Source organism: Glycine max, chromosome 17 (genome assembly GCF_000004515.6).
Source record: "Glycine max cultivar Williams 82 chromosome 17, Glycine_max_v4.0, whole genome shotgun sequence".
In the NCBI taxonomy this organism is placed as follows: Eukaryota; Viridiplantae; Streptophyta; class Magnoliopsida; order Fabales; family Fabaceae; genus Glycine; species Glycine max.
The window spans coordinates 9,436,283-9,462,328 of NC_038253.2; the positions used below are offsets into that span (position 1 = coordinate 9,436,283).

Sequence of the window (26,046 nt, forward strand, 5' to 3'; positions counted from 1 at the left end):
TTTTAGACTGAATTTTTGGCAACTTCGATCCACTCAACCAAAACTAAGTTATGAGGATTGGCCTCAACGAACAAAATAAGAAGAGCTGTTGTCTTAAGAACACAACACAAGTTAATCCGTTACATATTATACTTAAACTAGAAACAATATTTTGCAAATGCCTAGCAAAAAATATATAAAATAAAATGATCATAATTCATCACAAAATTATAAGATTGTTAGCGAAACTTTTCTGAAATGAGCTTTAGCCCATTTGATGCTAATGTACAACACCTAAAACATGATTCTTAAATAAATCAGCAAGGGATAAAAAAAGTTCACCCATTTGTTTTGTTGTTCGTAAAAAAAGTTCTACCATTTAAATCCCATAATGGCATGCTAAAGAGGTAAACCTTAAAATTTTCCGAAAAGTTATGAAAACAAATTATTTAAATTATAGATTAAAATATAATTTCTATTTTCCTATTTTTAAAAACATGTGATTTTAATCTATTTATTTTTTAATTGAGATATTTTATTCTCTATTTTTAAAAAATCTGTTATTTTAGTCTCTTTACTCAATGTCAGACTTATTGATTTGTATTTTTTTAATTTTTTTAATAAATTAAAATTATTAATAATTAAATAATTAAAAAACATTAGTCATGCATAACAAATAAACACTCTCATTCAATGTTTATAAAAAAACATAAATCGATGTTTAAAACTGGACACAAAAATTAAAATTATAAATTTTTAAAAATTGAAAAATGAAATATCTCACTTAAAAAATAGAGATCAGAATCATAAATATTTTAAAAATAAAAGATAAAATATCTTAATTAAAAAATAAAGAAACTAAAAACATAAATTCAAGAAAAGAGGAAGACAAATATTACATTTTAACCTAAATTATAACATGTCATTTATTGATGTATTTAATTAAAATTAAAAATAAAAAAACAACATTTTAATTTAAGATTGATCAAAATTTAAATTGATCTAAGATAGAAATTAAGATATATTTGATTGAATGTAATATATAAAGATTTAAATTAAAATTAATTTTACATGATAGTAGTAGTATTTAAAAGAAAAATAATAATAAATGAAAATTGACAGAAATCAATTGGGAATAAAGAAGGTACGCACTTTTGAAGTCAAAGGGAGAAATGATTGTGTTTCTTTTATAAGGATGTGGAATGTTGCACGCAGCTTGACCCACCAAAACGGGAGAATGATTGACAAAACGTTGCAATGCATGTCCATAAAGGCCAGAATGATTATCGGGTTCGGGGGTATCCATCAATCTCACCATAACAGTACTGATTTAGATGCTCTTTCGTTCAAAGCACCACTTGAGTAATTAGCTAGGGTTCAAATATCTAACACCATTTAAGTACTTAATTCGCTCTGTGAATTCTAGTAATTTATTTATCTCTTAATTAAAAAGGACCATTACTTTTGTAATAGGTTAAAGACCATTTACGTTATGAACTATTTTTTTCCAGACAAATCATCACAACAGTGTTTTTAACCTTTAACCACTTTTTTATGATTTATTTGAAAGAAAAGAAAAAAATAATATATGAGAAAAATATTATATTTTTTGATAAAACTCATATCTTTTATACTTTATTTTAATTTATTTTTTTATTTTTATTTTTTCTATTTGCATTCCCTAAACCAAATACATCATTCGTGGCATTCTTTTGCCTTATTACACATCCAACATATATATAGTGGGTTACCTCTGTATTACCTTATGAATGGTGATTGATATTAGAATTAAGATGCATGTACCTCCTATCTAATCAACCGAACATAAGTAGTGGTAAATTTAGCCTGTTAATTTTCTCATAATCCACTAATTAGAGACCTGTATTAAACTAACCAATAAAGAAACCAATCCCTACACAATTACATTATATAGATGATAAAGTGAATTATAACAATCTAGCTCGTGTAGCACCAATACTGACAAAGAACCAGCTGTATTAAGGAATATTTGGAAAAACAGAAAATATAACACATCCATACTTAAAAAAAAAAAACAGATTTCAACCCCTAAACCTGTAAAAAACAGAACTAGCCAGTGTTGTGCATTCCTAAAAAATTCACAACATAACAAGATATTTTGAAACATCAAAACCATTTTTATTTTGGCTTAATTGTAAAAACAATTCCCTTGTTTATCCCGACTCACTAAATTAGTTTCCTATAATTTAATTCACCACCAATTGAGTTTCTTATTTTATTTTTTTTTCAATTTGATTATTTGAGTCTCCAATCCAAAATTGGACGTTGATTGTTAATGGGGATGGTCACGAGTCATAAAAAAATTATGACACGTGACAGTCAACATCAAATTTCGAGGCTGGAGATTCAAATAGCCAGATTGAAAAACAAAGGGGACTCAATTGGTGAATTAAATTATAGGAAAATCGATCTAGTGAGTTGGTATAAATAAGAGAACTATTTTTTACAGTTAAGCCTTTTATTTTATTTTTTTCTCAACAAAAGGGATGTAGAAGATTCTTGGATGATATATATTTTAACTTAGGGAGGGGCTCAAACACCATAACACTAAATCGTGCTAGTGCCAATGAGTATGAACTAGCAGAATCTGTCTACTCGTCTAGATTCATTCCTAGAACAACGATCCATCCTTTTTAAATAATTAGATTCATGACATCAAATATTTACGATTCATATTTGATTATATGATTTAAATTTAATCCTCTCGCTCTCATATAAAATGACTTCTTCTCATATGATATGTCTTTTATATATATATATATAAAGAAAGAGAACATATTACATGAGAATGACCATCTTATGTGAGAATAAAAATGATTAATCTTAACAGTTATATTAAAATGAAATGTCAAAATTAAAATATTTTAGATTTAAATTAAAGTTTTATTTAACCATAAATCTTTAAAAGATTTACCAAATAAGAAATTCAATATCTTAAAGATTTAATTTATATTCTTTATCAAAGAAAAAAATAATTTATGTCAAAATCGTTACCACAATAATCACCACCATCGTGATCGTCGCCACTAACATGATCTCTGTCACCACGGGCGATGGTGGTGGTGACAACGACCAAAGATCATATTAGTGGTCGTGACAACGATCATAATAGTGAGGAGGGTAGTAATGGTGAAAATAGTCATGGTGGTGGTAGTTGACGGTGGTTGTGGTGACAATTATAACAGTTGTGACGGAAATGATCATGATAATGGTGATAATAGATTTGAGATATTACAGGATGTCATAAATTAAATCTTTAAGATATTTTAATTTTTGTTTGATAAATCTTTTAGAGATTTTACAAGAAACTTTAATTTGAATTTAAAATATTTTAATATTAACTTTTTATTTTAATTTAACGGTTGAGATTTATTATTCTCATTCTCACATAAGATGACCATTCTTATATATATATATATATATAATGATGGTTTTCATCCGTTAGATCAAAATGAAATGTCAAGATTAAAATATTTTTAATTTAAATTAAAACCTAATTTAATCATAGAATTTCTATAAGATTTACCAAACAGACAATTAAATATTTTAAAGAATTAATTTACGTCAAAATCATCATCACAACTATCACCATGATTGTCATCATGATCACCATCATTGTTACCAACATAATGACGATGGCGACAACGGCAATGACAGCCATGTTGATGGCAATGATGTTGGTCATGATGACAATTATTGTGATAGTTGTGCTGATAATCTTAACATAAATTAAAATTTTAAAATATTTAATTTTCTGTTTAATAAATTTTATAAGGATTTTATGATTAAATAAGGCTTTAATTTGAATTTAAAATGTTCTAATTTTAACTTTTTATTTTAATCTAACGAATAAAAATGACCATTGTCATTTTCACATAAAATGATCATTCTCATATGATATGTCATTTGTATAAACATACATGTTTTTATATTTATTAACTATTTTAATTGCTAATTTACCAAACACTTCAAATTTAATTAGTTAACTAATCCCCTATTAGCTATAAGCTCCTCCACTTTCAAGTGATCCATCTTCTATCATTGTTAATTTTAAGCCATATGCTACAGCCTAAAAGTTAACTTATCCACCATCCGTTAGTTATTACCAAACAAATCATTTAAAAAATCTAAATATTTTAATAATGTATCAATCTATCATTAAGTGATAATATGAGAATTATCCGTGCATTGAAGTTATTCTATATTTTTTATACATAAGTTATTGTATATTTGAATTACTTAGTTTTGGAAACAGTTTTTATGATAAAAATCAATAAAATTGTAATTATAAGTATAAAATGAGAAACTACGAACACAAAAAAAAAAAAAAAACTTTAAGAGTGATAATGATTAAATGATGTCACCGCCATTGTCTAGCTAGATAGATGGGCTATATACTGAGAAAGAGAGTTAAGAGAGATAGTTAGATAGGAAAGAAGAGGATAATGTTAATTTTGTGACATCCTATAACCCAATATATATATTTATATAATATTATATATGAAAATGTATAAGTAATTAAAATAATTTTATTTAATAAATATAAAGGAGTTCACGTAAGTAAAAATTTCACATTCGCATTAATCATCAAATTAAAAACATATCAAATAAGGGTATGAACACATCTCCGACCTAAAACAAGGTTGTCCAAAACTCCAAATGAACTAAAGACTCATCATATGAAACAAAATGATAAAGACTATGTGTCCAGAACTTCATGCAATTAATATAGAATCCTATGTCCCAATGTCACATCCTACCAGAGCATTGTGTTTCACTGTCCTCTAGCATGGGATTCTCTATAGTCATCCACCTAACCATATGCTCCTATTAACATAAAGTTCGAGATTATCACAGGACCCAAATACAAATAACACACAGAGAGTGAATTATCATATTTAATAGCTCATGTCACTCCAACACTTATCGCCTAACATCACATGTCAACACTACACGTCTCACACATTTTCACATCATTCATGTACTAAAGGATCAAAACATAATATCACTCAACCAATCAATATCAATCAATACACAAGCTTATGCAATAAATATACCAAGACTCAATCTTATATGCAATGTGTTATCATGTTAGTGAAAAATCTCGTCGAGCGCCCAGGAGTACATGACAAGACAAACCACACACTAGTAAGTCAAGTTACTCTCACTAGGTAAAATCATAGGGAGACCAGTCAGAGTCACTCTATTTTGCTCTTGCTCCCACCGACAATGAAAAATTGTAGGGTTGTAACTCTTGCTCTCACCAACAATTTTCCATGGAGTAACTCTTACCAACCTGAATTTCCTGATTCTGGATTGAGTTTTGATTAACTTCGAAGCTAGCTTGGGATGTTTCCATGAATTGCATAAACACATTCTCCAGATTAGAAAGTTTTTTTTTTCTTCATATTGATTGTAAGGGTGTAACTCTTGTCCCCACCAAGAATTTTCCATGGAGTAGAGATAATAATTGTTATTGAAATGTTCTCCTCCACAAAACTCACAATTTACGAGTGGTGGGTGACTGACCCCTAATCGTGTGCTTTCAAGATGCTTAGTCCACCTCCTTATAATATCTTCCATGGATCAAGTTTTTCTGAGGTTCCACCCTGCAAGCATAGACTCACAAGAAAAAGATATTTCTTTTTTTTTTTTTTGTAAAAAATATAAGAGTGAAGAAAGAAAAATTGAAAAATAGTTTTTTTTTGAAAAAATAAAAATAAAAAGTTAAAAGATAAAAACTTATTGCTTTAAAATTGGAATATGCAAACAGCCAAGTTGGAAAAACAAAGTCCCCGACAACGACACCAAAAACTTGTTAACTCGTTGACAAGTGCACCAATTTGTCTCAAGTAGTAAAATACTCGAAAATCTGAGTGTCGAATCCATAAAAACTTTATTTGTACTTAGATTAATGCAAACCCAATTTAAAGATAATGGTAAAAAATGAATTCAGAATTTAAAATATGTTGGGGCCTAGCATGCCTAACTACCATTGATATATTATTAATATTTTTCGCTATTTAATGCTTTTCCAATTTCCACCACATCTACTAAGACACTCAATAATGATCTCTCACGATGAAGAGACTAATTTATCTATTATCTCCCAAATATCTTTGCAAAGATAGAATATTAAATCGCATGAAGCATAGAGTTGTATGCAGAGGAAAAACAAAGTCATTGTATCCCTAGCAATGAATTGTTTAGATGCCATTTCCTAGATCTTTAGAAATTATCATTTCCCAATGTATAACCCCTAAAACTAATGCATGGATGATCAAGCCACACAACAACAATAAAGCATAGGAAAGAAACAATAAAAAAATGGTATTGCATTAAATAGATAATAGGGAAACATTACGTTATAAGGGCATTTGGTTGCTAGGCTCCCAATAATTGGGTTTTAGCCTCTCATTGTCATGAGAGACTTTACATTTTAGGGACTAATGTGGATAGAAGAAGAAGGATGGATAGAGGAGGAGATGGAGATAATGGACATAGATAAAGGGCTTCCCCTATTTGAGATACTCAGACTTAGGATTTATTCATTAGATAACTCTAAGTCTCGGTGTCTCGATTTGTAGGTGTGTACGGATTGGTATCTCAGTGTGTCTTTTTCCTTTATTTCCTACTCTTTTTTATAGGCTTAAGGTAGCTTAATTTCCACGCGACCGCGTGCTTAGCACGGGTTTTTGCACTAAGCGCGCCTTTGGGCTTCTTCGGAGGCCTTCTTTGTATTAAACTGAGTTGGCCGCTAAGCGAGGAGACGTGTTGGGCTTGTCTTGTACGCTAATCGAGCTATCCCAATCTTCAGCTTTTTCTTCACGTTTTTGCATCAATTTTCCTCTAAAGCACTTGAAATTTTCTTCTTTTTATTCCTGCTGGTAAAAAATTATAATGATATTAATTTCTTCATTATTTCATTAAAAACAACAGTAAAGTGAAGAAATTGTAATCATTCTTAGCCAAAATTGACTATCAAATTAACTCAAATTTCGCAATTATTAGCAAACATTCCAGAATAAATCCTAATTTGATCCTCTAAGGATCCTTACACATGTTCATTGTAACCCTAATTGCGATAAACTCATCTCTTACCTCTAAGCGGATTCACGTGTGTAGTCTGGTAGCGATAGCGATGTCTCTAGCGGTTCCCTAAGATTCCTCAAGCTTTTGGTTGCTCTACTAGGATTTCCAAGCGTTAGAGAGAAGGAGAAGAGATTAGAGCCTCCATTTCATTGTCTCCGTGTGATGAATGTTTCTCTTACCAAAGACATTATTTCAGAAATCTCTATGGTGGGGATGTGAAAAAATGAGTTTTGATCCTGTTGTTCAAATTTAACAATAATCCAACAGTTAATGAATCAAGGATATTAGTTTTATTGAGAAATGTTTGAGTGTAAGTAGGAAAAAGAGAACTACGTGCGAGAGACATTTCTCTCACCACAAATATTATTTCGAAAATCCCAATGGTGGGGACGTGTAAACATGAGTTCCAAACGTGGTGTTTAAATTTCGAGATGATTCAACGATCGACGAGTCTGAGGTTATAGTTTTACTGAGACAAGTTTGAGTGTTTCGGGAAGAAGAAAGAGTTTTGAGAGAAAAGAAAGGAAATAAGAATTTGAAAGAAGAGAGAGCATAAAGATGTATCATAATTATAAAAACTGATCTAATATATTTCTATTTATAACTAGGTATTCTTAGCTTATTATTTACTTTATTTTATTATTTTATAAAAAAGAATTCTATTTTACCTTTTATCAAATGAATAAATAAAACATCATTTTTATTTTTTAAGAACATATATTATTTTATTTACCTTAAAACTATTATTTTAATTAATAAAACTATTTTTCCTTGTTTATTTAATTAATTAATTTTTTTTATTTTTTAAAATCTTTATTTATTTTTTTTGTTTTATGAAAAATGAGATGTTACAAATTTTGTGGTGCTTAATTTATGGTGGCCTCTGTGCTGGCTTTTGCAAAGTGGTAATGTTAATTGAAATTAATTTTAGTTCATCCTATGCTAATAGCCACCAACCACAAGTTTTAAAACCAGAGGCCTACTACCAGCATCATGTCATTACACTCGGAGGAGGGGAAGGAAAGGTGTACTTATTTATATAAAGGACAAATGCTAAAGGCATTGGTCTTTTAAACTTTTTGTCCTGATTAATTTATTGGTAAAGTTTGTGTAATGATTTACACCAAGCAAACGAACAAGGCAACATGCATATATGTAAAATCGCTCTCAGTATCAGGTGGGTGGTTATCCATATCATAGTTGCAATCATTCTGGTACATGTCGTGCTTTGAATAACATATGAAGTTAAAGAAAGCCTTGCTTTGCATTGATTACCTCAACTTATTGGCCTTTCTTTATGCTCATCATTTCTCACTTTAACAAAAGAGATAGAATGCAACAAAAGCAAGAGTACTTGTGGGACAGGGCAAACTGTTGATCTAGTATATTCTACAATTTTATTTTTAGGGGTCTATGACTATGACTATGAGTTGAGCAACTTGTGTTGGGTATCAAATGTTCTCTCAAATGACCAAAGAGTAAGAATTTCAGAACTTACACTACATATTACATATAGGCTATCACCCTCAACTAACAGCTAAAGTTGAGGAGTGTTTATATTTAGATACTCATAAATTTTAAACATCTAATTAAAATCTTTGTTTTCTCTTTATCTTTTTTCTATCAAATCATATCATATATCATATTTATATTTATCTTTCTTCTCTCTTTTTCTTCCTCAAGGTCTCACATAACACATGAGTATCTATGTATATTTATTCAAAATTGACCGTTTAGTCGGATAAATCATAAAATAGAGCTACTAACTATGAACACAAAGGATACTAACGGAAAGAAAGCTAAATGGTGTTCATAAGTTAATAAATTAGTCTAATTAACGTATATGGCAAAACACACATTTTTTTAGCAAAAGTTTAAATGAGTTGGATTTGGAGGATTCACTAGGTTCATAACAGTTTTAGGGTTCACTAAACACTTACAACGCTACTTACATATGGCTCACCAATAAAATCCTCACATCAACAAAATGGTGTAGTGCCCAAGGCTCGTGTTATTTCTTTTTATTTATTTAGGAGTAATATGCTATCACTTTATTCTAAATCGAGGTATGCTATCACTTTATTTAGGTGTTGGGTGGTGGTATTTATGTGGAGCGGTGGTGTTGGGTGGTTGGGTGGAGGGGTAGTTTTGTCTGTTTGGGTGTTTTAGAATATGCAAGAAGCAAAAAGAGAGGTGTTGGAAGTAAAAGCCGTGAAGCTTCCGTTCCATTCCACTACCAGAAATAGCCCACAATATTTTGGCCCAGACTACAGAACATTCTTAGTAGGGAATAATACACAGAGTCCATCATCAGCACAGAAATGATACCCATGGTCTTCAGTTTAGAATATTCATCATGCAGCCCTAAGGAGGGTCTCTTGAGTTTGAAGTGAGGAGAGGAATATATATATATATATATATGAACAAAAACAAAACAATTTATATAATATTGTTTTTCTTTATTATTTATAACTGATAATAAAAGAAATAAGAAGTTTTGGTTATCCTTTTTAAAACTAAATTACCCCCACAATTACCACTCATTTTATAAAAGTAACTACACATTCCCATTTTCTACCTAACTTCATTTATTTCTCTCTTTTATTTTATGTTTTATCGTTGAGAAAGATAGAGATGCACGAAATATCTCCCTTTCCCCTAAGTAATTACAATATTTTCCTGTGAACTAAAATTTAGCTATTTATTTATAATTAAAATTTTAAAATAAAGGAACAATAACCAAATCTAAGGTAATAAAACATTTGACCAAAAGTACACTGAAACTATTATTTAAATCAGAAGTATTTGCAGCTGTAAAATGCACGACTATGTCCCTTAACATTTGACCAAAAGTACACTGAAACTATTATTTAAATCAGAAGTATTTGCAGCTGTAAAATGCACGACTATGTCCCTTATCATTGGTTGCTTAATGCTCACACAAAACTGCTTAAAATTGACCGCCAAAAAATGTTGCTCGGGTAACTATGCTTTCATCTACTATTGTGTAAGTCGTTAACGAACGAATTGACATAAACATTTTTTTTTTTACACGAAGAAAGTAAAAGACAGCAAAAACAAAAACAAAAACAAAAGAAACGCAAACATTTTTTTTCCTGCTTCGAGATAAGCATGCTTTAAGTGTATGCTTGATCAATTTTAATTTTATAAACAATTATTTTTTAAAATACTCATACCATTACACATTTAGTTTTTTTAATGCAATTATATATTCAGGATATGAAATCAAATTTTTTTGTTAACCTAAAGTAATCCCTGATTTACACTCTTTAATTTTAAAAATATAATAATACTGAGTAGGAAGTCTTTATTTACAAATTACAAGACTTGATTAGACATTTGAAAATTGAAATAGAATTTGAGTGAAGTAGAAAGTGGGGGTTGACTGAGTAAGGATTTATTATGGGATAGTGAGGAGCAAGAAGGTTGAAGCAAAGAAGTGAAGTGATAGAATGCAAAGAGAATAAGGTAAGGTAGCAGAAAAGGAAAAATGACAATGGACGATGATAGCTCCATATATGTAGGGGGCCTTCCCTACGACGCCACCGAACAAACCATTCGCACAGTCTTCAATTTGTATGGCGCCATCCTTGATGTTAAGGTCCACTTTTCTAACTCTTATCTCTTTTAGGGTTTTAACCAACTTACTGTTTCGCCACTTTATTTATCTGATTCCTTTCACAAATAATCAATTCCACTCATTGGGTTTCCGTTTTAATTGCCAACTTTTTTTTCCTTCAGATAATCAACGACCAACGCACTAGGGGCAAGTGCTATTGTTTTGTTACTTTCACAAATCCTAGGTCTGCAATTGATGCCATCAACGACATGAATGGCAGAGTATGTAATTTAATAGTTTATCTTCTTTTAGATGTTATAGGGTCGTTAATGTTTGGTTATGAATTGTCATATTGTGCTTAGCTTATGAGTTTTAGGTATTTGACACTGTGTTGTTCTGAATCAGACCATTGACGGGCGTGTGATTAAAGTTAATGGGGTGAGGGCTCGTGGGGGCAGGTCAAATTTTGGCAGAGAACGTTATTATTATCAAAATGATGAGAGGAAGGGAGATTGGGATTGTGGTAGAGACCGAGAGCGAGATTATGATCATGATAATAATGATAGGGATGGATATAGGAATCGGAGCAGCGATTGGACTCGAGACTGTGATAAGTCTAGAGACCGTGATCAGGATAGGGATAGAAGGTTTGAGCATATTCATGATTATGATCAAGCTAGGGATGCTATGTTAGATAATGTCTGGAACCCAGAGGAAGATAGAATTGAAAATGAACAAGAACATAGCAGGGGACATGACAGAGATGTGGATAGAGAACACAGCATAGATTTGAATATAGTCAGGAAAATGGATAGGACCAGTGATCCTGATAGAAGTTTTGATGAGGATAAAAAAGATCAGTCAAGGAGAAACAATGAGTAAGATTTCTATCCATTTTCGTTGACATATGTTGATTTCCAACTATTTTTCTTTAGTTGACTTCTGGTGCATGCATCTTCTGCTGGACTTATTAGTGTTCTTCCCGCAGCTTGAATGTTTCAAATCAACATAGCATGGATCTTTCGTCAGATTCAGCTGGTACTCACAATGATCAGGTAATGTGAACGTGTGTGTGGATTCTGAGATGTGAGGATTTCCGAATTTGCTTGTTCAGATTGCATAATGGCATAAAATAAATTGAATCTGATTGTGTTACATTTTTTGTTTTGTTTTAATTCTTTGTGTGGACCTCAGGTAGAAGCTCAATTAGAGAGGTCAACTCAACAGCTTGATCAACTAAAAAAGGAGGTTTGTAATCTCTTTAAAGCTAATCTGATTCACATGAATGAATGATAATTTTTTTTTTAAATGATCAAGTCTACACTAGTATGCAGCTTTATGATAGTGTGACAAATGTTTTGTTCTGAACAATTGCATTTTCTGGAGGTGCATACTAATGCATGCAAAGACTTCACAGAATCCCAATGTTTACTAGTTACTACATGCTGAGTTGGGATATAACTTTAAAAGTCTTTCAATTCTAACTAAGAAGTCCTCTAGCCCTCTATATGTTATTTTTACCACTTCTATGTGTTGATGATGCTGGAAAGTGGAAGTTCTTGACTTGTCAGGTTTCTCAGATGGAAGAGGGATTGGAAGAGAAAAGACTCCATGTTAAGGAATTACAAAAGCAATCTAAGGTACCTTCTCTCTTATTTTCCATGCATCACATTTGGAACTTACTTTATTGCTTGTCCTTACTCTGAAGTCAGAACACAAAATATGTATTATGTTCTGACCTGGAAGATATTTACTGCAGAAACTGGAGGATGCACTGATCAATGCAAAGAAAAACTCTTCATATCATCAGATGCAGTTGATGAAGGTCAGTGATACATTAGATACTTGCAGTCTCTATACTAATATTAAATTCATGAATGCTATTGCTAACATTGGGTTTGGGCAATTGATGTTCAGCTGCATAAATGTTTTCTGCAAGTAAATGATTGCACAGAAGGACTAAGAACTACCGAAAAAGAACTTCAGGTTTGTGTCTTAACACCACATAATTCTGATTTATATACGAATTTGCAAAGTATGTCCTGTGTTTTTTAAAAAAATGAATACATTATACATTGTGATCTTGAATTCTATTTTTTCAAGTTCATATGATTTTGTGCATTCTGTTTCTGTGTAATGAATTTTATTTAGACATATATGACAAATGCTCCCTTTATAAAATGTTCAAATTGTTGTGCTTGCTTGAATATTTTCTGTCAACGACTCAACATTATAGTGCAATTGTATGAAAGATATATCTCAATATTTTTTTTCTGTTGTTTCATTTTGTTTTTGCTCCCTTTATTTTTTTTAAATTTCTTTTATCTTTTCCATGATATATCTTTTAAATTAAATATGGTATTTTTCTTTTTTCTTTTTAAATTGCTACATTGCGGGAAAAAGACATGCAATTTATTTTTGAATAAGGAATTTTAGTAAAGAAAGTTATAGAAGTATAAATGTACAGGATAAGATATCCTAGGGAAGGGTGGGGTACACTCACTATTAATTAAGCTTTGGACCCAAAGTGAAGGAATATGTTTTTAGTCCCTGGGTATAGCTAAATTTGATTTTAGACCTCCATTTTTTTTTTAGTTTTGATCATCATCAATTTTAAAATTTTGAAACCAGTCCCTTTCACTACTCAGTGATCATATGATATGACATGCATCTATACATGCCACCTCATAATGGTTGTTTACATGACTTGTACAGGTGCATGTTACATCATCACTAAATAATAACAGATCATTTTTAAAAAATGAAATGAAGTTTGAGGACCAAAACCAACAATTTTTTTAGGACTAAAATCAAGCTTAACCATAGTTACAAGGATTAAAAATATGTTTAAGTCCAAAACAAAACTATTTTATGCCATAAATTTTACAGTGGCAAAAAAATGGAGAAATTGAAATACATGTGTGAACTTATAAAGAAAAATGCAGTAGCAACTTGCAGGAAATGAATTCCTTATTATCAAGAAAATGGCTGAAATAGGTCTCTGTTGAGATTTGAAAGATCTCTGATGTTTGCTCATCATTATTGTTTTGAAATTATGAATATGGTCTGATGTGGTGTTGCCTTAAATTAGCAGAGTTCAGTTGTTCCTATAATTCCAGTTGCTTTCTTGCCTTTCTTCTCAATCTCCACATGTCCCAAATGGTTGTGATGAAATTGTGCAGGTAGTATGACTAAGTATTTTCTTTTTTGCGGCTTGCAGGCTCTAATTGTGACAGCAATGTCAGAGATTGATGGTGATGAATTAAAGGATAGACAACTAACAAATGGAAGTCTTGATGGTAGATTGTAATATATCTTTCGGAGGTTCAGATTTTGTTATTGATGCTTAAAATGGGTTTAGCATAGAATACCTTAATGTTATATGGAGAAGAAAAAAAGGCTGGATAAATTCTCTTTTTATTTTTCCTTTTCGATTCCACTCCAGTCTCTACTAAATAGCATTAATAGAGTTTTGTTTATACTGTGAAGTTGTTGGTAAACATTGTAACTTCATGTGTCATAAATTTTCACTAGAGAAAACAAGCTGACTTTTTGAACTCCACTGGATTGAATTGCATGACCTGACGTTTCTGACCATCTGTGCATGTGCTTCTCTGCTTGGTCAGCGGGAGTTTGGGGGCTCTAATTGGTTCTGTTGCACGGCACAGTTTATAGAGTGGAAAATGTTTTTTGGTATAATGGTAAATGTTAATACTAAAGATTGAACTTCTAACATCCTGTAAGCTACCTTTTCACCAATATGGATTTTTATTTTAAGTGCTGAAGAATCCTTGGGAATTGTTATGCACACCATTTGTTTTGTTGGTACACCCAGCACAACATATGTAATTTCCATATTGTCCTTTGTATGAATCCGGAAACCAATTACGGAAGGACAATATGGAAATTACATATGTTGTGCGTTGAGTGTACCAACAAAACGAATGGTGCGCGTAGCAATTCCCAGAATCCTTTGTATGAAAAATTTGCGTGATTTGGGTTAATTAATTATAAATCAGCCATGTCTAGTTTGGTGGTTTATTCAGCCAAAAAAAAAAAAATGAATAACATGGACTTGGTATAAAATAGATTCAGTGGGTAACATGGACATGGTATGATAGTAAGCAAATTGTATATTACCCAAGATGATTAGTAGCAGGGGAAGTCGACACTCTAAGCAATCTTTATGTTGATTATATCTGAACATAAAAATAAAATATATCACTGGACGTTGCAATGGCTCCCCGAACATTAACGAGGTAATCAACCAATATACCTTGTAGGCCGAGGACAACTAATGTAAAAAAAACAAAAGTTCTGTTTTAATTTTTCAAAACCAATGAACCCATGGCAGTTGCTTCCTGCACTTCCCGAAATGCTTCCTGCACCTATTATGACATTAAGTAAAACTTGTGTGCTTGAAAAAGACCCCTACTAGTTGGAAAGATAATACTCCTCCAGTGCTTGAATAGTTGTATGAGATTGTGATCCTGTCCTTTTCTTTGTGTTGAATACAAGGGGCCTAAGCCCATTCTACTTTTAAAAGTGAGCCTGTTACTTTTTCCAACAACAAAGAAATTACACAACCACTGGCATGTAAATATTTTTAGCATCCAAAACCCGAGAATTCAAGTCCGTGCACAATTTGCTTTACAAAAAAACTCAGTTAGTCCTTAGATCAACAGAGTATGAAAATTAATCCCTAAACAAAAAGGTGTCCAGAAGTTAAATATCAATTACTAACTAAATGAGACATTAACATATCATTTCGCTGGAGGCAGATTAGATAACTTTAATAAAATTAAAAGACAAATTTGAGTGTGATTTTTTTGGAAACTTTTATAACTGTTTTTTTTAAAAAAAATTAAAATTGCAGTTTTATATTGATAACTCATACAATAAAAGTTAATTTTCATTATAAAAATAAATTTTTAATTTTAATTAGATAACAATATTCTAAACACTCAATAAAATGTGCCTAAATTTGTCTTTCTTTCTTCCTTTTATTTTAGTTCTTAAAATTCCTTCTACTCTCCCAAATAGTCCACATAAACGTAACACTGGGAAATCCTTTTATAGAGCATAGCCTTCGGTCACGGACAATGATATTATTGTGAAACTTAAGGGCAACCTTGTAACCCAGAAAATGCCAAGAGTATCAGAATCCAATTCTTCCCTCCATGTAGTACTAGTGTGCCAATACATAACACTATAACAGCATCAATACTTTACATACGGTAAAGAACAAAAAAAAAAAACAAAACAAAACAAATGTCCACCTTTATGCCTCTTTTACCCTCTGCAGTACCACAGAAACATATGCAAAAAGTACAGCTAAGGATATTTTGTTCTACTTAGTTTGTTTTTTTTTTTCCCATTTTTGTTGAACAATAATGAATAGTAGTTGAACATGCATCGGTTATGGGATGCAAGCAAAACCCTAATTCTAAAACCCTAGAACTTGAGAGTGATCTCACTCCCATTGCTCCCTTTACTAATCCCTTTCCTCTCCCCTTCATTCTCCCCCTTCCAGCTGCTACTCTCCGACTTCCCATCCTCAATACTCTCCGATCGCTCTCCGTTGCTGGGAACGTCGGATTCCGGCGAGCCTTGGCCGTGCGGTGCCGCCTTGTACATGTGCAGGTGGTGCAGAGCGTTGTGGTGCGGCGGAGGCGGCGGAAGCAGCGGCTGTGGCGGCGCCGTGGTGTAGAAGTCTTGTGGCATGGGAGTGGCAGCGCAGTAATGTGGCGGCGGCGCGTGGGAGGTAGGGTGGGCGCCGTAGAGAGTAGGGGTGGCTGTGTGTGCTGCCGTGGCATATTCCGGTGGGACCCAGATTCCGCCGAGGACCACAAGCTGTGGTGCTGCTCCAACCGCTTGAGGACTTGGACTGGGTCTTCTTGTGTGAAGCCTATATTTCTGTTAACAAAATAAATAAGAAATGGAATTATAGATTAATAATTTGTGTCAGAAAAAGAAAGAAACAGAAACAAAACTAACTACAAAATGTTGGTTTGGGAATGCAGAATGGTACGTCATGGTGGCCATGATAATAGTACAACTACAACAACAAAGATGCCTGTGTCTGTCACATGCACAGTTGAACAGAAAAATGAAAAATGTAACATTTTACCTGCAAATGGCTTTTAACTTCATCATTGGTCAAACCGTCAACCTTCATCAACTCCCTTATCTGCTTTGGGGTCGCCACTGTGTCAACAAATCAATTCATTATGAGATTCTGAATCAAAATTAAGGACCCTTCTTAGTTCTTAGTGCATGTTTGATTGTTTATTTCTGGCTTTTTTTTTATCAAAAATTATTTTTGGAGATTCAGAAACCTATTTATCACCTATATAAAATAGAGAAGACTATAAATATGATAGCAAATATAAAATGACAGGAAGAGAAATAAAAAAAAATCATAAATGTTAATTTAGAAAAGTGGGGTATTAAAAAGTATTGTTCTATTTTTATTGCTTAACTTTTAAAAAAATATTTCTTAAAATTAAGTATTTGATTAAAATTTACAAAATTCAATTTAATTTTTTTATTTTATAAATTGATTTTGCAAAAACCTTCTAATATCTTTTATTTCAAACTAAGTTAAAAAAAAAAACTCAGTTTAGAATAAATCTAACTAAACATCAAACAGGAACTTTTTCAGGTTTACTTTTTGAAACAGAAACAGAAACAGACTATCGGTGTTCCAACTGAAAGCAAAACATGTCCTAATGAGTTACCAAACAAGTGCTTGATCATATATATTTTTATCTAAGCTTATCACTTATGTACCTTGTGATCCACCAAGCATTTGAAGGGCATTAACAAATCTTCGGTGCAGGTCTGGTGACCAACACCTTCTAGCTTTCCTATGAGTTTGTGCACTGCTAGTGGTTGTGGTTGTTGTTGCATGAGACGATGCAACTGGGCTACCACCTTTTCCTTGATCAACCACAGTTCCATCACTTCCCGAATTCTCCTTCTTACTCTGGCACGAAACTCCCTTAATTTCTACCTCTGGACGTAATTTCTTGTCCTCCATTTCTTTCTCCGCATAGGCAAGAGCCAGTTCAGGAAGAGGCCGCAATGTAGAGCCCTGGCAAGAGTTTCTTTCTTTGGAGAATGGAAGAAAGGCTCCTCCACCGTTCCTCTGTTTGTTGTCTAGAGCCAGCTTTGGACTTATGCTGAAGCCTATATCAGATTCTTTAGGTGTTGTGATTGTTGGTTGTTGTTTTGTTCCTTCACTTGCTTGGCTCCATAATTGTGCAGATGTCATCCAATTTGCCTTGTCAGACATGTTTGTTGCCTTCTCTGAGCTTTGATCTGAGGCTAAGTGCTTCATGGGTATGAATTCTTCGAGAACTGGCTTTGTTCCATGGTTTACTTTATAGGCCTGTAGTTGCTGCCTTGAAGCTTCCATGGCTGTTCCAACCAAAAATAATTGTGTGCCTAGTTAGTTAACTAAATTGCTTGGTGTGCACAAAAGAATATTATTGGGGAAAAAAATATGCATATGGTTGCATGTTATTTCCACCCTTAATGATTAATATCTGATCACTATCTAAATAGCATTCAAATAAATCAATTAAAGTAGACAAATATGTACGTGATTAAAGGTGGAAAAAAAGAGGAGAAATTTACCAAAGAGATGCCAGAATAGAAGAAGATGATTTGAAGATAATAAAGTTTGATCATATATAAATACTAGACTTTATTAGAAAAATCTGAATGAGAAAAAAAATCTGATCGAGTTTGTTAGTGTTATATCTATTTATCTATATTTAATTTAGAATTGATAGCTTGAATCTTTAAGGTTTTGGATTCTGTATGTTTGATTAGTTTATTGGGGGATGGGATTTTGAATTTAGTTTTGGTGTGGATGTTTATAAAAGGGTTATTTCAATTCTGTACCGTTGGTGAGAAGTTGCATGCAGAGAGGAAGCTCGCGCTTGAAAGCATCAATCTTGAGACGTTCTTCCTCCAAGCGAGAGAGGAATTCTTCAAGCTTGTAGGTCTGATCAGTCTGATCTCCAAATGATTTGAGTAGCAAGGAATAGCTCTGAGGCTTGCAATCAAGGCTTAGTTCTGAGGGTGATTCCATTCTTTAAATTCACGTGTATAGCTATAACCAACTTATTAGCAAGTTCACACAGTGTGAGAGTGAGATATGTTCATGCCAAAGTAGGAACAGGTTGGTATGTGGGAACAAACAAGAGCAAAAGAGGGTCTTTGGCTTCTTCCTTTGTGATATGAGAGAGAGAGAGAGAGAGAAAGGGTGGTAATGTTGTTTCTGAAACACAAGGAGGATCGAGGGAGGATCGTCTTCTTTTTAGAGGTGAGTTCAATGGGAATAAAGCAGGTTTAAGAGAGAGAAAAGAAAAAGAATGGGATAAAGCAGAGGGAAGTAACTTCCTACAAAGAACCAGTGCAAAACAAAAAATAAAAAATAAAAAGAAGTGTAAAAAATAAAAATAAAAATGAGAGAAGGAATCAGAGAGTCTGACATTAGAGGGTCATGTGCTTAGAGCCTGGTTTTAGAACCTCTGGGTGTTCTTTGTACGAATTCAAAATCACTAATACAAAAGGTGATTCTTCTTACTGTTACCCCCTTTTTTTTTTCTTTAGTACTCCTTTCTCTCTTTTTTTTTATCCCTCGTTGTACTCCTTTTATTTTGGCTTTCTTTTCATACGAGCTATGCCTATGCGCAAAATGAGACTCAGATTCTCCAACAATTTCAAATCAAGATCTCATTAACGGTGTATTATCTTTGTTGCTTTTCTTCTTTTCACCAGAGTTTTTTTTTGCTTTACCGGATATATCCATGAATTTTTTGCTTCAAAAGTCTTTGGGATTAAGTACAAGGACAAGGATATATGCATGGATGCATGTCATGTATCAAAGAGGTCTTATTCCATCTTAAGCAGAGATTAATTAAATATAAAAAAGGGATAAATTTATCATTTATAAATATGATTGCCTTTATGGATTAAATGAACATAATATATATATATATATATATATATATATATATAAGATTATGTTAGTTCTAACTATGGTATATTATGTTATGGTTGTATTTTGTTATAGCTGATCATCCTCGAGGAATGATCAGAAAAATCATTTTATGAAACTAACATGCATGCATGGATGCAGATGTTGGCCACTTGTAGTGCAACATAGGTCTTGTGGGTATCCATTCATACCCGTGTATTCAATTGCTGTTTCAGCAGCAATAATTAATGAATCTATCATGATTAATTAATCAAAAGACATTGAATTGTGGGGGAGCATATACCATCAACATAATTCTTACCAACACAGTGAATAAAGAGAAAGGGAGAAAAGGAGAGGGAAAGCACATATTCAAATAGGTTTTAGTATCAAACAACCTTGCAACTTTCTCATTGAGTCCAAAAAGTTGCATAATTGTCATGAATTTGAGTGCATTCAGGGAAGGGGAGGAATATCTAATCTAAAAAACGAGACACTCACCATATAGAATAAAATATTTGCCTCCAAGAAAGGAATATCTTATTAGTTCCAATTCTGCGACTCTAAATTAAGTGAACACAACCCACGAAGCTTAAAGGGGAGAAGAAAAAAAAAATCACCCTCCAAAAGAGTGATAAAGGAGCCCAGCAGAGGAGAATCTTCTTCTGCTACTATCTTTAATGAAGTGGGTAAGAAGCTAAGAAGATTCTCTTTTACATGTAAAAAAGAATTTTCGTTATTTTGGTTGGAAAGCCAGGTGCAGAAACGCCAATTACTATAGGGTCGAACGAGGGTTTTGAAAACTTCTTAAGTTGATTGATTGGATCACGTCTAATTTAATTGATTCCTTGCGGGTTTCACACAAACAATAAAACGGTACTTTTTTCATAAAAATAATTAGCAATTAGGCATCCTCTGCTGCACCTTAATTTTTACAAAACTTGGTAATTTGCAGGAAGAGATTATTAAAAGGTACAAAATATACAAAGGTGGTTATTTTTCTTACTTAAAATTTTATGGTATATGTGGGTTTGGTTAATGGTAATAAACATATGTATTATTTTGGATATTTGGTTATGATAATTTTTCTTATTTAGTATAAATTAATAACATTTCTCTCATCAATTCCTTAAGCATTAATTTATGAAACTCATTCATTTCAAACCTATTCTGAAAATTTCATCTAATATATGTGGTAATTATAACTATATGAACAATAAATTATTAAGGCCACAATCAACAATCATTTAATTACAAATTGTAAAGTCAAAACTTCATCAATAATACATATGTTTTTAAAGTGTTTGAAATAGTTTCAATGAAGGAATATGTATATGATACTCATTTAACATTCCTAAATTAAATTAATGTAGTGTATAAAAGTATTCAAAGAAAAGTTCGTACTTTATTCATATTAATTATTCCAAATGCATAATTAAATTAAAGAAATTAAAAAATATGAAAAAAAAGATTGATTATAAGAACATAATTCTTGTAAAATACTTAGTTAACTGTACAAATTATTAAGTTGACTAGCTAGCATTTAGCAATGCATAATACGTGTTTGAATTTATATACTATAATTAATTAAAATAGATAATAAATATTACCATATATCATATATGTATTGTAGTTTTGTTTCAAAAGTACGTCGTTCACTATCTTCTTTAAATATCTATGACTTTATTTGGATATATTAATTTAGATAATTAAATTCTTTTGTTAAATATCATTCTAGCTATAATCATGTTAGAGAGAGAAAACATGATATATATTACAATATCCCCACTCTTCAATGATATGAGAAATTCAAAATCATTTTGTTTATGTTGCCCTACAAGTGCTCTTTATGATATTAAATTGATAGTAACTAACATATCATAACAATGTATACATTGATATAGTAATTAGTTTACCAATTACAAAAAATCTGAATATAATGTAATATATATATGAACTGATTATTACTCGTGTTTGCAATATATGTTTTGGATCAAGTACTTACAACTAGCTAAAAATTTAGGCTAACTTAAATATATTTTTTGTTTATGTACTTTTTTAAAAATATTTTAATCCTTATAAATAATGTTTGTTTTATTTTTTATTCTTTAAATAATATTTTGTTTTTATTATTCAAAATATTTTTATTATTATTTAAAGCATTATCAAAACAAATATATTTTTAAGTATTAAAATGAAAAAAAAACACTAAATTATAAAAATAAAAGATATATTTAAACCTAAAATTTGTATATTGTTAATTACAACAAATTTTTTCTACTTAATTAACATCGCTGTAATCCCTTTTCTTCCCATATTTCACCATCCAATTAATACATTCTCCAGAATCTTGGAATCTTTAAACCATCTCTCTACCTTCAAAAATCTATGTCAATATATTACCTCTACCATGGACAAAATTTAACAAGAAAATATTGAAATCAACTCTCATCATGCTTTATCGCTCCAAGTCCTCAACAACACACACTACTGCCCATACATGTGGGAAAACTAACCACAAGGGGATCATATCTTTAAGGGGGGGAAGGGATCATATCTCGCACAAATCCTCAAATACCACTTGTTAGATTAAACAGCACTATCCCAAAACTATAGTTGCTACTTGGAATTATAATTTCTACTTAAAGGCATTAATAACATCCTAGTTCATTTCAGTCCTAACTGAGCTTGCAAAATGCTAAGGCAGAAGGGAGAATCACAACTAACATTACCCATAAAAATCTTTACATCTCATGCTTCATAGGATGCATCAACAAAAGATTGTGTGATTTTTCAATTAAAAAAAAAGGAAATTAAAACAGTGTGCCTGTGTGAAAGTGAGAGGAAGAGTGCATCAAATTCCACGAGCTTTCAATAAAAATGGTTGGTTGCTTTCTAACTTCAGTCTTCTTGTACAAGCTAAACTCCAACTCACACCTTTTCTTCGGATTCTTCCTTTGATTTTATTTTTTTTCCTCACTCAAGAAAAGAAAAGAAAAAAAGTACATAAAAAAAAACATAATAACAAAGAATAGAGATTATCCTCGAGACGCGTGTCCATAATATTCTTTCCTATCGTCCACTACTAAAAAAGCTACAATTTACGACGTTGATTCTAAATCGGTTCTAGAGAACCGTCTTAAAAAGGTTCGTGGTGGCATTTTTGTAATAAAATGAAACATAACAACGACGTTTGTGAAGAACCGGCTTTGATGAGGTATGCGAAATGGCAAAATGGTAATTTTGTATTCTGGTACAAAGACGGTTTTGTCCAAAAAACCGTCTTTGTTAGGTTAATATCTCGTTCATATATATTGGATAGTACTCAGTACTATTGCTAACCCGAGAAACCCTAGCTAGCTGCCGCGCGTGCTCCCGCTCTGCCTTTGGTTCCGTTTCCTCCGCGCAGGAAGGCCAGCTCTGTGGCGGTTCTCGTAAGTTGCTGCTTCAACTGCTTCCCGATGAAATCTTCCTTTGTCGACCTCTCCATGGAGAACAAATCGACGTCTCCCTCGGAACGAGAACGAACGAGAACTAAATGAAGAGAGGAGTACATGCCCTGTTTTTTTGTGTTCCGAAATAGAGGAATATGAAGGTGGAACAGTAACCGGCAAGGAAGTAGTTAAAAACAGGGATTGGGAGATGAATGAAAGTGCCCGTCGATTGAATTTTTCATTTTCGTTTTTGTTTGGTTTGATGCTGATTTTTTTTTATTTGTGGTTGCGTTTCTATTTGGGATTCGCTGATTATACTAAGTATTTTTATAGAATGGTTAGGTAGAGATTTTCCTTCGTTGATATTATTGTGATTAATTGTGCTTGGAAGGTTGTGCAGATCTAATTCCAAAGCTGGAAGGTTGTGCCATGTGCACTTGTGCAGTTTTGATTTGATCCTAGCATGTTATACATGGATAGGGACGATTCTGCAATACCCCTTAATACCTCAATTAGATACTCATATTTTCAGGTGATGTTGACATAAATATGATCAAATTAGTTACCAATTTACAGTTCTAAAGTATTGTAACAATTACATAACTGATCTAGCATTTGCTTTATATTTATCTCTCATAACATAAAGTTATCATGCACTTTGGTAATTAACAAAGGAAAATGGTAAACGTACAGTCTTGCATTTGCTTTATATTTATTTTCTTTTTGAGAAATCTTCCTACTTCAATTGTGTTGATGCTGAGATCTTTCAATTGATTGTAGTTTCTTTTACATTTACAATTTATTTTTTTTCTCTCTTATTTCTATGTTAAATTTATTAGGTTACATCCACGCACTATACCATAGAGGCCCAAAAGGAGCATTACAAATTCAAGAAACTGGAGAATTATATGGTAAATATATCATAAAAGTTTTAGCAGATTTTTTAGTTCATTATATTTCTCTTTTAGTATGCTGGTGAAAATTTGTTAGATGGTTGGAAGAAGCTTGAAATTTAGACTTGCTACCTATTTTGTAATAATGATAAATGTTGTTGCTTAGCTCTTGTTTCAAACTTTGTTTGCTCGCTCAGGTTTTGCCAAATATGGCTTCAATAAAAGATACCAATGCCATTTCATACAATCTTTGTGGTTTGGTTAGGATGGCTAGTGGTGATCTGAAAGTGAAGGTATGCATCTCTTCTTCATGTAATTATTTTAGTAACAATTTCATGTTAAAATTAAAGTTGGTCTTTTCTATCTTTTGGTCACAAGCTTTGAGAGTGAAGTTCTGAACCTGTGAACTAAAAAAATTTGTGATATATTTTTATGGTTGTCAACAATAGATTTTTTTATCAACTGAATTTGAGATCCCAAAATGCATTAACCATGTATTAGCAAAAATCGGATAATATAAATGGGATAGCCAGATAAAAAATTACTATTGATTTTGTAGGCAAATACTCATGAGCTTTAATGTAAATAGTATGTATATATATATATATATATATATATATATATATATATATATATATATATATAGTAAAAGAATTTTAATTTGTTAAAAATAACTATGAATATATTTTTAGTTTACTTTTAAAAGTGTTTGTCCAACGATAATATATATGGGTGGGTTTGTTTAAATTTAGTTCTTGAAATGGATCCATTTTGGACTTATAATTCATTTTAAATGGACCCATCTTGGACTTATAAATGAACTTGGGTGTGTACGTACAGATATGGTGAGTATTGGAGTGGAGGATTGCACACTTGTTGGAAAATTGATGAAGATAAAATGTGCTTAGCTAAGAACATATTGTCAACGGAGTTAAAAAAATGCTCTTTTATTAAATAAAAATTATAAAAAAATTACAAAATTATAAATAAGATTTATTAAATAAAGAGTAAGACTTGTACACTTTTATAATTTTTAATAAATTTTAGTGAAGGAATAAGATCATGCGTGTAGGTTATGTTTTCTAAAATAAAAATTGTGTATGTTATTTTAAATTGAAACTATCATTAATTAAGTTGAACCTTTTAAGATTCAAATTAATAAAGTTCCTTGCTTCCCCCTAATTAACCTCACTTCTCAACCTTCAATTTCTCTCTCTAATTGCAGTGTGAACTTCGATTTGGTTCAATTTCACTTGCTAGCTTTTTAATTGCTTTGGTTTCACTTTCACTTTAGAACTTCGATTTTACTTACGGACTTTTGAATTGCTTTGGTTTAACTTGCGACCTTTTGAATTGCTTCGATTTGGCTTGCGAACTTTTGAACTGCGTGGATTTATTTCACTTGTGAACTTCTAATTGCTTCGATTTCAGAGTTTCTCCGCCGTGGTGGGACCTAACGGGAGCGGGAAGAGCAACGTCATCGATGCGATGCTGTTTGTGTTCGGGAAGCGAGCCAAGCAGGTGTGATTGTAGAATGTTCTAGAAACTAATGAGTGTTTTGGAATTGGAGTGTTCTTTTTATTTTTTTAAAATGTTTTTTTTTAAAATTTGGAAACTGATGTGGTTGTTGCAGATGCGGCTGAACAAAGTTTCGGAGTTAATACACAATTCCACCAATCACCAGAATTTGGATAGTGCAGGGGTTTCAGTTCATTTTCAAGAGATTGTGGATTCGGTAGCTTTTCTTATTATTATTAATCTTATTTTTCAATATAGATGTATTGGCTATATGGTGAAATCAAGTTTACAAGTGCAATTTAAACTTGATTTAAAAAAGAATCATAACCTAAGTAGGTTGAAATAGAAGAAATGCGTCATTCCCTTCCAGTTCATAGTTGTTAATCATGAATGACTAAGCTAGCAAATACAGGGTGAAACACATGTACAAACTCACTTTTCCAAAACAGGGAACCAGGTAAACTTGGGAACCACACGAGATCAAATTATGTCCGAGAGAAAAAGGAGACAGCTAATGGC

The 26,046-nt window shown here is 31.9% G+C and overlaps 2 protein-coding genes across 2 annotated transcripts; one reads left to right on the forward strand and one right to left on the reverse strand.

Moving 5' to 3' along the window:
* The first annotated feature begins 10,460 nt into the window (after positions 1-10,460).
* Positions 10,461-14,252, forward strand: LOC100797556 (glycine-rich RNA-binding protein RZ1B). The gene is made up of 9 exons (XM_006600697.4): positions 10,461-10,732; positions 10,873-10,971; positions 11,096-11,568; positions 11,679-11,745; positions 11,885-11,938; positions 12,262-12,330; positions 12,450-12,515; positions 12,608-12,676; positions 13,911-14,252. The coding sequence occupies exons 1-9, from the start codon at positions 10,622-10,624 to the stop codon at positions 13,998-14,000; spliced, it is 1,098 nt and encodes a 365-aa protein (XP_006600760.1). The 5' UTR covers positions 10,461-10,621; the 3' UTR covers positions 14,001-14,252.
* A 1,594-nt stretch (positions 14,253-15,846) lies between these two features.
* On the reverse strand, positions 15,847-19,498 carry LOC100797015 (myb family transcription factor EFM). Its single transcript, XM_003550786.5, has 4 exons — positions 18,602-19,498; positions 17,483-18,112; positions 16,821-16,897; positions 15,847-16,606 (listed from the first exon to the last, which is right to left on the reverse strand). Exons 1-4 carry the CDS (start codon positions 18,789-18,791, stop codon positions 16,145-16,147), a joined length of 1,359 nt encoding a protein of 452 aa, XP_003550834.1. The 5' UTR covers positions 18,792-19,498; the 3' UTR covers positions 15,847-16,144.
* Between the last annotated feature and the right edge of the window lie 6,548 nt (positions 19,499-26,046).

Excerpts from the sequence above, each read along its gene's own strand:
- LOC100797556 (XM_006600697.4), top strand. The coding sequence starts at position 10,622 with ATGACAATGGACGATGATAGCTCCATATATGTAGGGGGCCTTCCCTAC. Across the intron at positions 10,733-10,872 it reads GCGCCATCCTTGATGTTAAG|ATAATCAACGACCAACGCAC; the intron begins GTCCACTTTTCT and ends TTTTTCCTTCAG. Across the intron at positions 12,677-13,910 it reads CTACCGAAAAAGAACTTCAG|GCTCTAATTGTGACAGCAAT; the intron begins GTTTGTGTCTTA and ends TGCGGCTTGCAG.
- LOC100797015 (XM_003550786.5), bottom strand. The coding sequence starts at position 18,791 with ATGGAATCACCCTCAGAACTAAGCCTTGATTGCAAGCCTCAGAGCTAT. Across the intron at positions 18,113-18,601 it reads CATGCAACTTCTCACCAACG|CCATGGAAGCTTCAAGGCAG; the intron begins GTACAGAATTGA and ends TGGTTGGAACAG. Across the intron at positions 16,607-16,820 it reads AAGTTAAAAGCCATTTGCAG|AAATATAGGCTTCACACAAG; the intron begins GTAAAATGTTAC and ends TTTTGTTAACAG.